The sequence below is a fragment of the Amblyraja radiata genome, chromosome 11 (genome assembly GCF_010909765.2).
Source record: "Amblyraja radiata isolate CabotCenter1 chromosome 11, sAmbRad1.1.pri, whole genome shotgun sequence".
Classification (NCBI taxonomy): domain Eukaryota; kingdom Metazoa; phylum Chordata; class Chondrichthyes; order Rajiformes; family Rajidae; genus Amblyraja; species Amblyraja radiata.
The window spans coordinates 46,919,294-46,932,988 of NC_045966.1; the positions used below are offsets into that span (position 1 = coordinate 46,919,294).

At 42.3% G+C, this 13,695-nt stretch overlaps 1 protein-coding gene across 4 annotated transcripts in view; it reads left to right on the forward strand.

The window, feature by feature from the left end:
* LOC116978600 (arf-GAP with Rho-GAP domain, ANK repeat and PH domain-containing protein 3-like) overlaps nt 1–13,695 on the forward strand; it is a 173,210-nt gene that overhangs the window by 125,527 nt on the left and 33,988 nt on the right. For all 4 annotated transcript variants that reach the window (XM_033029861.1, XM_033029862.1, XM_033029860.1 and 1 more), the window contains 6 exons: nt 20–122; nt 2,255–2,453; nt 3,874–3,937; nt 6,964–7,127; nt 11,589–11,801; nt 12,766–12,871. In XM_033029861.1, the coding sequence (XP_032885752.1) occupies nt 20–122; nt 2,255–2,453; nt 3,874–3,937; nt 6,964–7,127; nt 11,589–11,801; nt 12,766–12,871 (849 nt within the window). The remainder of the gene's footprint in view (nt 1–19; nt 123–2,254; nt 2,454–3,873; nt 3,938–6,963; nt 7,128–11,588; nt 11,802–12,765; nt 12,872–13,695) is intronic.

The following is a 13,695-nucleotide window of genomic DNA, read 5'->3' on the forward strand; positions in this document are numbered from 1 at the left end:
ATTTTCCTGTCTTCCTTAGGTTTCGGTACACATTTGAAATCTTTTTGTCTTCAGAAAAGTTCTTCCAGTTTGGCACTGACAACCCTGAAACTCTACAAACATGGACAAGCTCCATAGCAAAGGTACCTCTAGCTTCCAAATGTTCACACAAAAGCAATCATGTCATCTTTCTCCCATATCCTAAGTTTAGTTTAACTTAGTTTATTATTGTCATGTGCATCAACGAAGAGTGAAAAGGTTTTGTTTGTGTGCTGTCCAGTCAAATAAAAGACTATACATGAGTGCAATCAAGCTGTCTGCAGTGCACGGATAAAGGGCACAACATTCAGTGCAATATTGGACGTTGAAGCATGATAAAGTCCGATTAAATAAACGTTGAAATGTCTCCAGCGAGGTAGATGAGTGGTGAGAAACCGCACTCTAATTGATGAGAGGACTATTTAGTTGCCTGATAACAGCTGTGAAGAAACTGTCCCTGAATCTGGAGGTATGCATTTTCAAACCTCTGTAACTCTTGCCTGATGGGAGAAGGGAGAAGAGGTAGTGAATTTTCCCACAACATTCTACTGGGCATTACCATCATAGAATCATGACAACAAAAGAGTCAGCACAGTGATCATGGTGAAGCCGCTGCCTCAGAGATCCAGGTTTGATCCTGACCTCGGGTGCTGTCTGTGTGGTGTTTGCATGTCCCCCCTGTGATCATGTAGGTTTCCTCTAGATGCTTCGGTTTCCTCCCACATCCCGAAGACATAGAGGTTTGTAGCTTAATTGGCTTCTGTAAATTCCCACTTGTGTGTAGGATTGGAAAGTGGGACAACATGGAAATTGTGTAGGGGTGATTGATGGACGGCATGGAACTTGGTGGCCCGAAGGACCTGTTTTCACACTGTGCCTCTAAACTAAACTAAAATTACTAAATCCTACCTACTTTAGTACTGTGCTAAATCTGTGCTAAACTCCATAGGAACCTGCTTGACATCTTAATTAAGTCAAAAGTGTTTTTATTGTCATATGTCCCAGACAGAACAATGCAATTCTTACTTGCTGCTGCACAACAGAATATGTAAACATAGTACACTGTAAACAATATAATAAACGAGAGAGAAAAAAAAGATCGCTCACAAGTGTATATACATACACATATGCACACACACATATGTACACGTGAAAAATAAACAGTAGTCGTACAATAATTATTATAATAGTCTATTGTAGTTCAGAACTTATTTGAGGTAGTAGTTTTTAATAGCCTGATAGTGTAATTATGGTCCTAGAGCTTACCCCCCTTAGTCTAGTTCAGTAAAACACCGAGTCAAGCATCGGATCACTATTCTTTATTCTTTCCAACAATAACGAACTCCCTATACAATACCTAACCACCGCGGGTCCGATCCTTGTCTTTGCTCATTCCAGCCCTTCAGCCTTATGCAAGCAGACACCTACAAAAGGTTACGCAGTCCGAAGTGCCCCTCCAGAAGATCGACCCCGATCCTCATGGGGTTCACTCTTTATAGGTCATTGGACCCTGTGGCGCAAAAGTAGATCGGGGGTGCAGCCCCTACAAACCAATCACAGATATCGATTACATTATACTGTTATTGACAGTTCCCTACCCCAATTACAAAGCATCCCATTACAATGTTTCTACAGAAGGTTCTGGAAAGAGGTCAGTTAACCAAGGTAATGCAACATTTTCCCAGGTTGTATAAACAATTCAAACAAAGTTTCATACTTCAGCTAATCATCAAACAGCAGTACAACACCCTGCAACGTTATGAACAGTATTTACAACTTCCCCTTATCTGGCCAATTCTAACTATGCATTTGCAATACCTCTGAGCTCTTCTTCAAAGTCCTCATGAATTTTAACAAAGGAAAGGACATCTGGACCTGACCTTATCCTGCATATCAATCTGGGGTCCAGACTTTCTGGAACCATCTGTCAACTTGTAACTTCTCACAGAAAGAGGCTGAGCAGGGTCTGCAAATGCAAAGATCCTCCATTTTATAATACCTCTAATTTGGCCAATATTAACAATGGCTGTAGGGAAGAAGCTGTTCCTGAACCTGGATGTTACAGTTTTCAGGCTCCTGTACCTTCTTCCCGATGGCGAGTGAAATAAGTGTGTGGCCAGGGTGATGTGGGTCTCTGATAATGCTGGCTGCCTTTTTGAGGCAATGACTCCGATAAATCCCTTTAATGGTGAGGAGGTGAATGGTGTACAAACTGATGTCCTTTTTTCCAACATAGGGAATCACTTGCGCCAGTCTGCACTGCCTGCTCAGTCGGCAGTTTGAACGGATCGGAAAACTGCGCTATAAATCCATGCGCAACCCCGAGCAATGGAGGGAAGGGTGGTTTATGCTTAAGAAGTGCAATCTTACGTTCTGCTGCGATGAGGGAGGACAAGTGGAGGAGACCCTGAACCTGAAGAGACTACAGGAACTGAGTGAGTCACCAAGTCCAGTACATGGATTGGAACCGCTGCTTAAATCTGTGCCATGAATATACAGTAAGTAAAGGGGATTAGCTGTTTGTGTATTAGCACAGAAATTCGTTATTAGTGTGTAGGGTAGCAGAATGATGCAGCAGTAGAGTTGCTGCCTTACAGTGCCAGAGACTGGGGTTCAAACCTGACTATGGGCACTCTCCGTACAGAGTTTGTATGTTCTCCCTGTGACTGTTGGGGTATTTTATGGGTGCGCCGGTTTTCTCCCACATTCCAAAAACGTGCAGGTTTGTAGGTTAATTGGTTTCTGTAAATTGCGCCTAGTGTGTAGGATGTGAAACTGGGATAGCATAGAAGTAGTGTATGGGTGATCATTGGTCGGCACAGACTAGGTGGGCCAAAGCCCTATTTCCACGCTCTATCTCAAAATGAAACTAAACCAAACTAAACTATCATGTTTGTTTGTTTTTGAATATTGTGGATGCTATTGCTCTTTAGGAAAGAAGATTACTGCGGGACTGTCATATGAGGAAAGATTGAAAAGACTAGGCTTGTATTCACTGGAGTTTAGAAGGATGAGGGGGTATCTTATAGAAACATATAAAATTATAAAAGGACTGGACAAGCTAGATGCAGGAAAAATGTTCCCAATGTTGGGCGAGTCCAGAACCAGGTGCCACAGTCTTAGAAAAAAGGGGAGGCCATTTAAGACTGAGGTAAGAAAAAACGTTTTCACCCAGAGAGTTGTGAATTTGTGGAATTCCCTGCCACAGGCCAAAGCACTGGATGGATTAAGAGAGAGTTAGATAGAGCTCTAGGGGCTAGTGGAATCAAGGGATATGGGGAGAAGGCAGGCACGGGTTATTGATTGGGGACAATCAGCCATGATCGCAATGGCCGAATGGGCCGAATAGCCTCCTCCTGCACCTATTTTCTATGTTTCTATGTTTCAAACAGTATACATCACATTTACCAATCCAGACTACGGGTGCTGTCTGTGTGGAATATGTATGCTCCCCCTGTGACCGCATGGGTTTCCTCCGGGTATTCCGGTTCCCTCCCACATTCCAAAGGCGTACAGGTTTGTTGGCTCTAAAACATAGAACTAGTGAATGCGTGATCGATGCTCAGCATGTACCCAGTGGGCCAAAGGGGCTATTTCCACACTGTATCTGTAAACTAAATATGTTATGTGGGGATTTAATTTGGTTGGGGATGGAGAAATGGGCATTATCAGAAATTTGGATGGGTGGATACTGGTCCTTTGTTGAGAATAGGCAATATTCAACTGTCAGGGCAGTGACTGAGACAAGAAGGGATGATGGAAAGATATCAATTTCTGTTGTGGTTTGTTCGAGGAAGCTCTATTCTGGGGAAATCTCACTTTACACTTTAACTGTTGTTCCTTTTCCTCGAACAGCTTTCACCATTCTGAATGAAAACAGCGAGAAGAAGGAAGTGTTACGGCTGGTTGACAAAGAACGGTAAGATGAGATCAACAGGAGGCAGATTTCAAACTGAAAATGTTCTCTAATTTTTCATTTTTTGCAACGACTTCTTGCTAAACTGTTGCTGCAACTTTGCAGATTTCTGTCTCGTCATGACATTAATTGCTTTCTTGATTACTACAGGTGACAGAGGTTATGGAGAGAAAGCAGGAAAGTGGGGTTAGGAGGGAGAGATAGATCAGTCATGGTTGAATGGAGGAGTAGACTTGCTGGGCAGAATGGTCTATTTCTACTATTCCTTATGACCTTATGACCTTAGATTCAGGGTAGTACAGATATAAATTCACCACACATGCTGGACCTCTTTTTGCTTATGTCTGGGGCAATATTTATCAATTGAGCTCTAGGGGCTAGTGTAGTCAAGGGATATGGGGAGAAGGCAGGCACGGGTTATTGATAGGGGACGATCAGCCATGATCACAATGAATGGCGGTGCTGGCTCGAAGGGCCGAATGGCCTCTTCCTGCACCTATTTTTCTATGTTTGGAGGTAATTGCCGTACCTTTCAGAAAGATAGTGTATCCCAAAAAAGTAACCTGCAGATTTCTATTGAGTGCTGGATATATTGATATAGTTCACTATTTGATCCAGGTTACTCCAGAGAAAAAGATGGTGTGATATGCCGCATATGCATTGTGCTTAAGCCAATGGCTGAAAAGTGTGAAAATGGTGAAAATTGCTCTGTTCTTTGAGACTGGTGAAACCCAGGGATCCTTGTTATCACTTCATACACACAATAAATGGTCTCTTCAGCCCATAATTTTTATACCGATTGTCAAGTATGCATCTGTACTAATCCGATTTGACTGCATTTGACTTAGCGATACCATACGGAAACAGGCCCTTCGGCTCACCAAGTCCGCACTGACCAGTGATCACTACCACTATCCTACACATTAGGGATAATTTTATTAGATTAGATTAGATTAGATTTGATTAGATCCTTTATTTGTCATTCTGACCTTTTGGTCTGAATGAAATTTTGTTGCCTGCAGTCATACATATAATAATAAACAACAAAACACACAATAAACACAAATTAACATCCACCACAGTGAGTTCACCAGGCACCTCCTCACTGATGGAGGCAAAAGTCTTAAAGTCACTGTCTCTTCCCCTCCTTTTTCTCCCTCTGCGCTGAGGCGATCCAGGCCTCCGATGTTGTTACCCCACCGGGCGATGGTAAGTCAGTCCCATGGCTCAACCGAGCTCCATGAACGGGCCGGTTCAAGCTCCGTGGCCCGGGGTGGTCGAAGCTGCCGCCCTCCAGTCCAACGGACGCAGCTGTTGCCGCGGGAGTTCCGTAAAAACATATCACCAGCCTGTGACCTGCGAGCTCCCGACAATGTCGTGCACTGGCCCGCGGCCGAGCCCCGGATTCAGGTCGCCACCAAGTATAACTTACCAAGGCCAATTAACCGACAAACCTGTACATTTTTCCAATGTGGGAAGAAACCGGAGTACCTGGAGAAAACCCACATGGTCACTGGGAGAACGTACAAACTCCCTACAGACGGCACCTGAAATCAGGATTGAACCCGGCTCTCAGGAGCTGTAAGACTGTGCAACATTAGTTTTTTAGCCGTCCATGTGTTAGTGATTCAAATGTTTAGTAAGATACTTATTAAATGTTGTGTCTCTGATTTCACCACGACCAATATGCTTCAGATTCCAACCACCCTGTGAGTGAAATAATTCTTATTGGGATTCTCTACAACTCTTACCCCTTCCCCTAAGCGTATTCCCTCTAGCTTTAAATCCCTATGTTATGGTAAAACATTTCTAATTACTTTCTCTGTCAATGCCCCTTATCATTTTTTTCCATCTGAGGGTTTGAGCCTTGTACACCCCAATCCATTTATCCAGTATATCCAGTATCTCCTTATAACTGAAATGGGCCATCCTAGCCAAGAATACTGGGAATCTTAAATAAATTGTATGATACATCGAATGCATAAAACTGTGGTTACAGATAATCTGAAAAAAACATAAACTGCTAGAAATAATCATCGGGTCAGAAAGGAAATACCATCACTACTTCTATCCCAATCAATGCTGTCCAATATTCAGAGTATTTAAAATATTTTCTGTTTTTATTTCAGGCTTTTCTTGCCTTTATTCCGTTAGTGAGAATAGATGAATGATGTGCACCCCATGTCACGACTTCTCCAAGATCTCTTGGCCTCCAAGTTTATCTTGGCATCATGTTTGGCATGGACATTATTGGCCAAAAGACTTGTTATTGTGCAGTACTGCTCTAAATCCCATGTTCTCTGTGATTCTTATGGTGGAGTTTAATTGTAGAAGATCAACGGTTTATCTGTTTGGCTGTGTGAAAATTCGGCAAAGGTTTGCAAGCATCTGCTTTGAAGGTTGTGCAGACTGGACTGCCTTCATCCTCTGCCCTCCGTCTCTGACTTTACTCAAAACTTTGGGGAGGTTTTTGGGGAGATCTATTGTTCCCTCTCAACCCCATCCTCTTGTATTCTTCCTGTAAACTTTGATGCACTTACTAAATAAGAACCTATCAAACTCCACTTTAAATATGTCCAATAACTTGACTTTTACAGTGATTTGTGACAATGAATTACACAGATTCATCACCCTCTGGCTGATGAAATTCTTCCTCATCTCCATTCTAAAGCTACGTCCTTTTATTTTGAGGCTGCGTTCTCTGGTCCTGGACTCTCCCAGTATTGGAAACATCCTCTCCACATCCAAAAGGTCTTTAATTGTTTGATAGGTTTCAATGAGACCCCTCGCCCCCCCCCTCATCCTTCCAAACTGCAGCGAGTGCAGGCCCAGAGCCTTCAAACACTCCTCATACATTAACTCAATCATCAATCAATGGAGAATTTCCTTGAAGTTCTTTGAACAATGACAACAGAAAATGACATTAAGTCCTCAGCAAAGTAACAGAGACAATGGCAAGCAATGGAGAGGTGAAATATGAACATTGAGTGGTGTATCTTGATGTAACCCTGTCTCCTGTGTCTCTGTAGAACATTGTATCTACATGGCGTGACACGCCTGGACTACTCGGTGTGGTGCAGTGATATTCAGAGTGCGGCAGGGAGTCGGGGGAATGCACTGTGTGACCAGCAGCTCAGCAGAAATGATATCCCCATTATCGTGGACAGTTGCATCGCCTTCATTACACAATATGGTGAGTGGTTGCCACAATGTAACCTATCAAGGGGCATGTTAAATTTGTGTTGATTGTGTGTTTTTGTCATTTTTTAATTATATGTATGACTGCAGGGAAACGAAATTTCGTTCAGACCGAAAGGTCTGAATGACATTAAACGAATCTAATCTAATCTAATCTAATGTGTAGGAAGGAACTGCAGATGCTGGTTTAAACCGAAGATAGATACAAAAAAGCTGGAGTGACTCAGCGGCGCAGGCGGCATCTCTGGAGAAAAGGAATGGGTGACGTTTCAGGTCTGAAGAAGGGTCTCGACTAGAAACGCTACACATTCCTTCTCTCCAGAGATGCTGCCTGTCCCACTCTATTAAAGGGCATAATGGTGCACCATTTGTATGCTGACATTAGAGCCAATCCCTCTTTACGATGTAGAATAGCAGGGTCATGACTACAGTCATCTCACCACAGATGGTAATAAAACTAGAGGTTGTTAATCTAATTCCTGGATAGACACAACGTTCTGGAGTAACGCAGTGGGTCAGGCATCATCTCTGGAGTAAAAGGATGGGTGACGTTTCGGGGCAGGACTGAAGAAGGGTACCGACCCGAAACGTCACTCATCCTTTTTGTCCAGAGATGATGCCTGACCTGCTGATTCACTCCAGCACTTTGTGTCTATCTTTGATATAAAACAGCATCTGCAGTTCTTTGTTTCCAAAAATTAATTCCTGGGTCAACCCAGCGCTTCCTCAGTGGCACTTGGAATGTTTCAGGAGATTGATTTAGAGATACAGCGAGGAAATAGGCCCTTCAGTCCACTAAGTCCATGCCGACCAGCGATCACCCATACATCAGTGTACCTCCTATGCACAATTAACCTACAAACCCGCACGTTTTTAATATGTGGGAGGAAACCAGAGCACCCATAGGAAACCCATGCAATCTCAGGGAGAATGTACAAACTCTATGCAGAAGCACCCTGGATTCGAACCTGGGTCTCTGGCAGTGTGAGGCAGCAACTCTACCGCTGCGCCACTGTGCTGCTTTAAGATGACAAGCAAGGGTAATTAATTTCTAAAGGGGCTGTATCAGCCATGTGCTTAGCATATTCACGTCTGAGATCAGGAGATTAGTGATTTAGCTTCTCACCAGAGGTGTGACACAAGATCTACCTCCAGTGCATTATTGAGTGAGCAATGTGCTGTCTGAGAGACTGTCCTACAGATGAGCTGGTAAAGCACCAGCTACCCACTGAGGCTGATGCCAAATGTCCCCCAGCATTATCTCAAAGAAGAGAATATGAATTATTCCCAGTGGCAAGGGCAGTATTTATCACTGAACAGAGAGCGCTGAAGTAGATGATCCAATCTTTTGCTTCATTGCAGTTGCTTGGGCATGTTCTGAGTATTTTCACTGCGCTCATACATTATGCTGGTGAATATATGTTAATTCCTCTTTCCTGTAAAGAACACCTTAAAAATATATTTTCAGGGATTCAATAAGGAAGTCGATGTTGTAACTCAAACTAAACATCTATCATGTTAGGAATTGTCGCCAATAGACATTGACAAAACGATGAACATGGAACTTTGTGCGGAAAAAGACACCAAGTGCTGGAGTAACTTGGTGGGTCAGGTGGCATCTCTGGAGAACATGGATAGGTGACGTTTCGGTTGGGACCACTCTTCAGACCAGACCTGAGATATCACCTATCCATATTCTCCAGGGATGCTGCCTGACCTGGTGAGTTACTCCAGCACTTTGTGTCTTTATTTGTAAACCATCATATGAAGTTCCTTGTGTGTACGCTGAATTTTGGGCAGATGTACACTCCTAGTATACATAGCTGGACTGAAATTTCAAGAATGAATTCATGGTTGTGATTCAGTTGCATATGTCTTAGATAGTTAAGCAATGAGTTGAAGTTTTCAGGGGAGATTGAGAAGGTGGAGGGAGAGATGGTTGGGTGGGAGGCATGGTTAAAATAGTCTGGCCAGGCCACGCAGAACATTTGTATGCAGAAAATGGCAGAAATGTGGAACACACTCATATATGACAATTGATGCTGGGTGCGTTGAAAATCCAAAATCTGAGATGTGCAGAGATAGCTCATATTTCAGGCATAATCTGATGGAATTGGATAAGGTACAAATTGGTCTCTTCTGCTCTAATAATTAGTTCCCCATTCTTTGATCAAAAACTAGTTGTGGAGGGGCAGAATCTCAGCAACATATGGCATTGAAGCTTTCCACAGGAATACCATTACTCTGCCTTCAAAACCAATGCAGTGGAATATCAGTTGTTTTATGTTTGCAGCAATATAACTAACACACTGTCATCTTTAGTGATGTGATAGCATGTCACCCAGGAGGGTTTTAAAAATGCTCGGTTGGATGGAATTTCAACCCTCAGCTAAAGGGCGTCACGAGGAGTCAAGAGAGCCAGAAGTGCTTATTGTCATATGTATCAAAAATGGAACAATGACATTCTTACTTGCAGCAGCACAACAGGCCTGTAGCATAATACACATAAAACATTTATAATATACAAAAACATCAAAAAATTAATAACCCTAACACCACTGTAAAATATTCCTTACTGCAACCCAAGACAGTCCATAGTTCATTGGTTAGTGTAGGAAGGAACTGCAAATGGTGGTTTCAACCAAAGATAGACATAAAATGTTGGAGTAACTCAGTGGGGCAGGCGGCATCTCTGGAGAAAAGGAATGGGTGACGTTTCGGGTTTAGACCCTTCTTCAGACAGTTCAATTACAATTACAATTACAATTCAATTTATTGTCATTTGGACCCCTTGAGGTCCAAACGAAATGCCGTTTCTGCAGCCATACATTACAAACAAATAGACCCAAGACACAACATAATTTACATAAACATCCATCACATTGCTGTGATGGAAGGCCAAAAAAACTTATCTCTGTTAGTGTTGTTAGTGTTGTTCAAGAGATTGATGATTGTTGAGAAGCAGGAATTCTTAAACCAGTTGGTCACGGTTTTCAGACTTCTATACGTTCTTCCCCACGGTGGGAATGAAATGAGAGCATGGCCAGGTTGGTGTGGATCTTTGATGATGCTGGTGGCTACTTTTTTGAGGCCCACAGCTGTCATCCAAGTCGACAATGGACCTTCAACTGGTGAACGCCAGACTAGAGTATAATCTCCAAAAACAAATAAGGGCCTTTTTGAAAAGAGACATTTGAAAGTAAATGAAGAGATTGGTGAAAACTAGATAAATAATTGATATTTTAAAAATTAACAGTTCATGTCCTGAAACTGAAATGATTTCCAATAATTTGAGATGTAAATATGTAATGACAGTGACTTCATTGAACCTTTGTCTGTTTATTGATTCTCTCTGCTAACTGTAATGTGCAGTGGTTCAATTTTACATTCAGGATGTCTCTTTACTTAATGATTTTGTTAAAGTATTTATAACAGAATATTGAGCCTGTGATGAGAGAGGGATAATCTATCACTAATGATGCTTGTGTCAAAACAGCACGGGAGTTATGTTTTCAATTTTTCCTTCAGCTTACTTTGCACTTAATAGATTCAATAAACCCTTCCTAAAGAATTGTAATTTGTGGAGTTAGTAATTTGTGAAATTGTGGAATCCTTGTGTGCAGTTTTGGTCTCCAAATTTGAGGAAGGACATTTTTGCTATTGAGTGCAGCATAGGTTCACAAGGTTAATTCCCGGGATGGTGGGACTGTCACATGTTGATAGAATGGAGTGGCTGGGCTTGTATATTCTGGAATTTAGAAAGATGAGAGGGGATCTTATTGAAACATATAAGATTATTAAAGGTTTCGACACCCTAGAGGCAGGAAACACGTTTCCTATGTTGGGGGAGTCCAGAACCAGGGGCCACAGTTTCAGAATAAGGGATAAGCCATTTAGAACGGAGATGAGGAAAAACTTTTCCACACAGATGGTTGTGAATCTGTGGAATTCTCTGCCTCAGAAGACAGTGGAGGCCAATTCTCTGGACGCTTTCAAGAGGGATAGCGGAGTCAGGGGATATGATGAGAAGGCAGGAACGGGGTACAGATTGTGGATGATCAGCCATGATCACAGTGAATGGCGATGCTGGCTCAAAGGGCTGAATGGCCTACTCCTGCACCTATTGTCTATTGTATGATAGTCTGTGAACAAATGGATAGAAGTGTATACAGTATGAAGGGACTTGTTCCACAATGGTCAGTTTGTATGAAATCTTTTCACCAATATATTCGGAAATAATAGAGTACAGATTGATCTATCTCATGGTCTTTTACCCTAACTGGGAAGTGTACTACAATGAAATGGTGCCATTGACACAAGGTGCTGGCTTCACTTCGATCTGCTGGCACATTTCTAGGACAGACAATTGCTTCCACAAATTACAGACTGCAAGCTGATCCAAGGGCGAGCTACAGCTGTGTGTGATTGTGTTGTATACACCCACTGTTTCCCACAGGGCTGTGTCACGAGGGGATCTACAGGAAGAACGGAGCCAAGTCACGCATCAAACTCCTGATGGAAGAGTTCCGAAGGGACGCCAGGAACGTGAAGCTACGGACAGGCGAGCACTTCATTGAGGATGTCACCGATGTCCTCAAGAGGTTTTTCAGAGAGGTGGACGATCCAATCTTTCTGACGGAGCTCCATCCACAATGGAAAGAAGCAGCAGGTAAGGTGCCACGTGACAATGGTGCAATGTTCTACAGAGACACATCCATTGTCTTCCTTTACTAGAATTTTATTTTTACCAAAAATAAATGTAATCGATTATTTACAATAAATTGAACAATACAAACAAACCCACCACCATAATACAGGTAAAAATATATATATTCTTAATATTGAACATTAAATACCTATTTCACCATCATTAAGGATACATTCCACCCCCCGTGGTGCCCAGCAGTCCCCGAAATCCCCCAGGGTGCCTGTGGACAGTGCTTCGTCCCTCTCAAGTACCAACCGGGTGCGAATGACTATAACTTTATTGGAGGAACCTATTTGATTACGTTGGTAGTTAGCAATGAGATTTGCTAGTGCACCTTCCTATGTCAGCTCTCTACTTGCAGGTGAATTTCTTCTGTCACTGTTAATGTATTTGGATATTCACTGAATGAGTTTCAACACACTTATTTGGAAATACGGAATGGTAGGGCCGCCAAATGTAATTGTTTATTCAAATAATACAAATAAATAACCTTACCTTAATACTTCAGGTTACATTTATCAAATCGCCCAAAATCATTGTTAAGAGAATTGTATGTTATCCTGAATACATTTACTCATGAAAACTGCAGATGCTTCAAATCTAAAACAAGAACAGTATATTCTGGGCATTTGAGATCCTCTGACCATCTTTAATCAGTCTCCAGTGGACTTTATCTTGCACTAAACGTTATTCCTTCTATCCTGCATCTACACGGTGGACGGCTTGATTGTAATCATGTGTAGTCTTTTCACTGACTGGATAGCAAGCAACAAAAAAGCTTTTCACTGTACCTCGGTACATGTGACAATAAACTAAGCACACACACACACACACACACACACACACACACACACACACACGCGGTTGAAGTTTTACGCAGGCAAATGTCGGGCGTTGTGACTCATTTGTTCTCCCTTTCTTTCAGATATTCCTCATAAATCCCAGAGACTGAAGCAATACAAAGAAATCATTCATACGCTGCCACGAGTCAACAGAATAACTCTTGCTGCCCTGATTGGGCACCTGTACAGGTTGGTCTCTTTCAGTTGTCATTTCTGGAGCAGGCTAAAGTGATCTTTTTGTTTTCTTTTTCGGAAAGGACATTCGGCAAGACGTCATCCCTGACATCCCTGATACCTTATAATGCATACACTTTATAGAGTTGCCTCCAAAAATGTCTTCTACATGCAAGCTTTGTACTATACTGTTAGTCTGAGGTTTCAAGCTAACCAAACCTCCTCTGTGATATTATGATATTAAGCAGTTTAGATGTGAGCTCTACCATTTGTTTTATGACTTGTTGAAGGTAAATTATAGAACTAATTAAACCAAATTGATGTGCCAAGAATGGTGTGAATGCTGTCCCTCTGAAGGGTCAATGTTGTAGAGTGTTATAGACTTGTACAGCACAGAAATGGCCCTTAGGTCCAAACGTTCGATGTTGACCATGATTCCTATCTACACTAATCCTATTGGCCAGCATTAGGCTCATATCACTCCACACTTTTCCTATCTATGTAACTGTCCAATTGCCTTTTAAATGTTGTGAGTGTATCTTTCTCCCAACACTTCCTCTGGCAGCTTGTTTCAAATGGCCACCGTGGAAAAACCGGCCACTCCGGTGTCCTTTCACTCTCTCCTCTCTTACCATAAACCTGTGCCCTCTAGTTTTGGACTCCACACCTGCTGGGAGAAAAGCTCTGTCTATCTTGTCTACACCTCAAGTTCAGAATCTTTTCTTTTGATCAAGAAATCAGTGGATGGACTGAAGTCAGGCAGGTTTGTCCATCCCTTTGAGAACAAGTGGAGGCCTCAGGTCTCGTACCAGTAGGATGAGGAACAGCTTCTACAATCA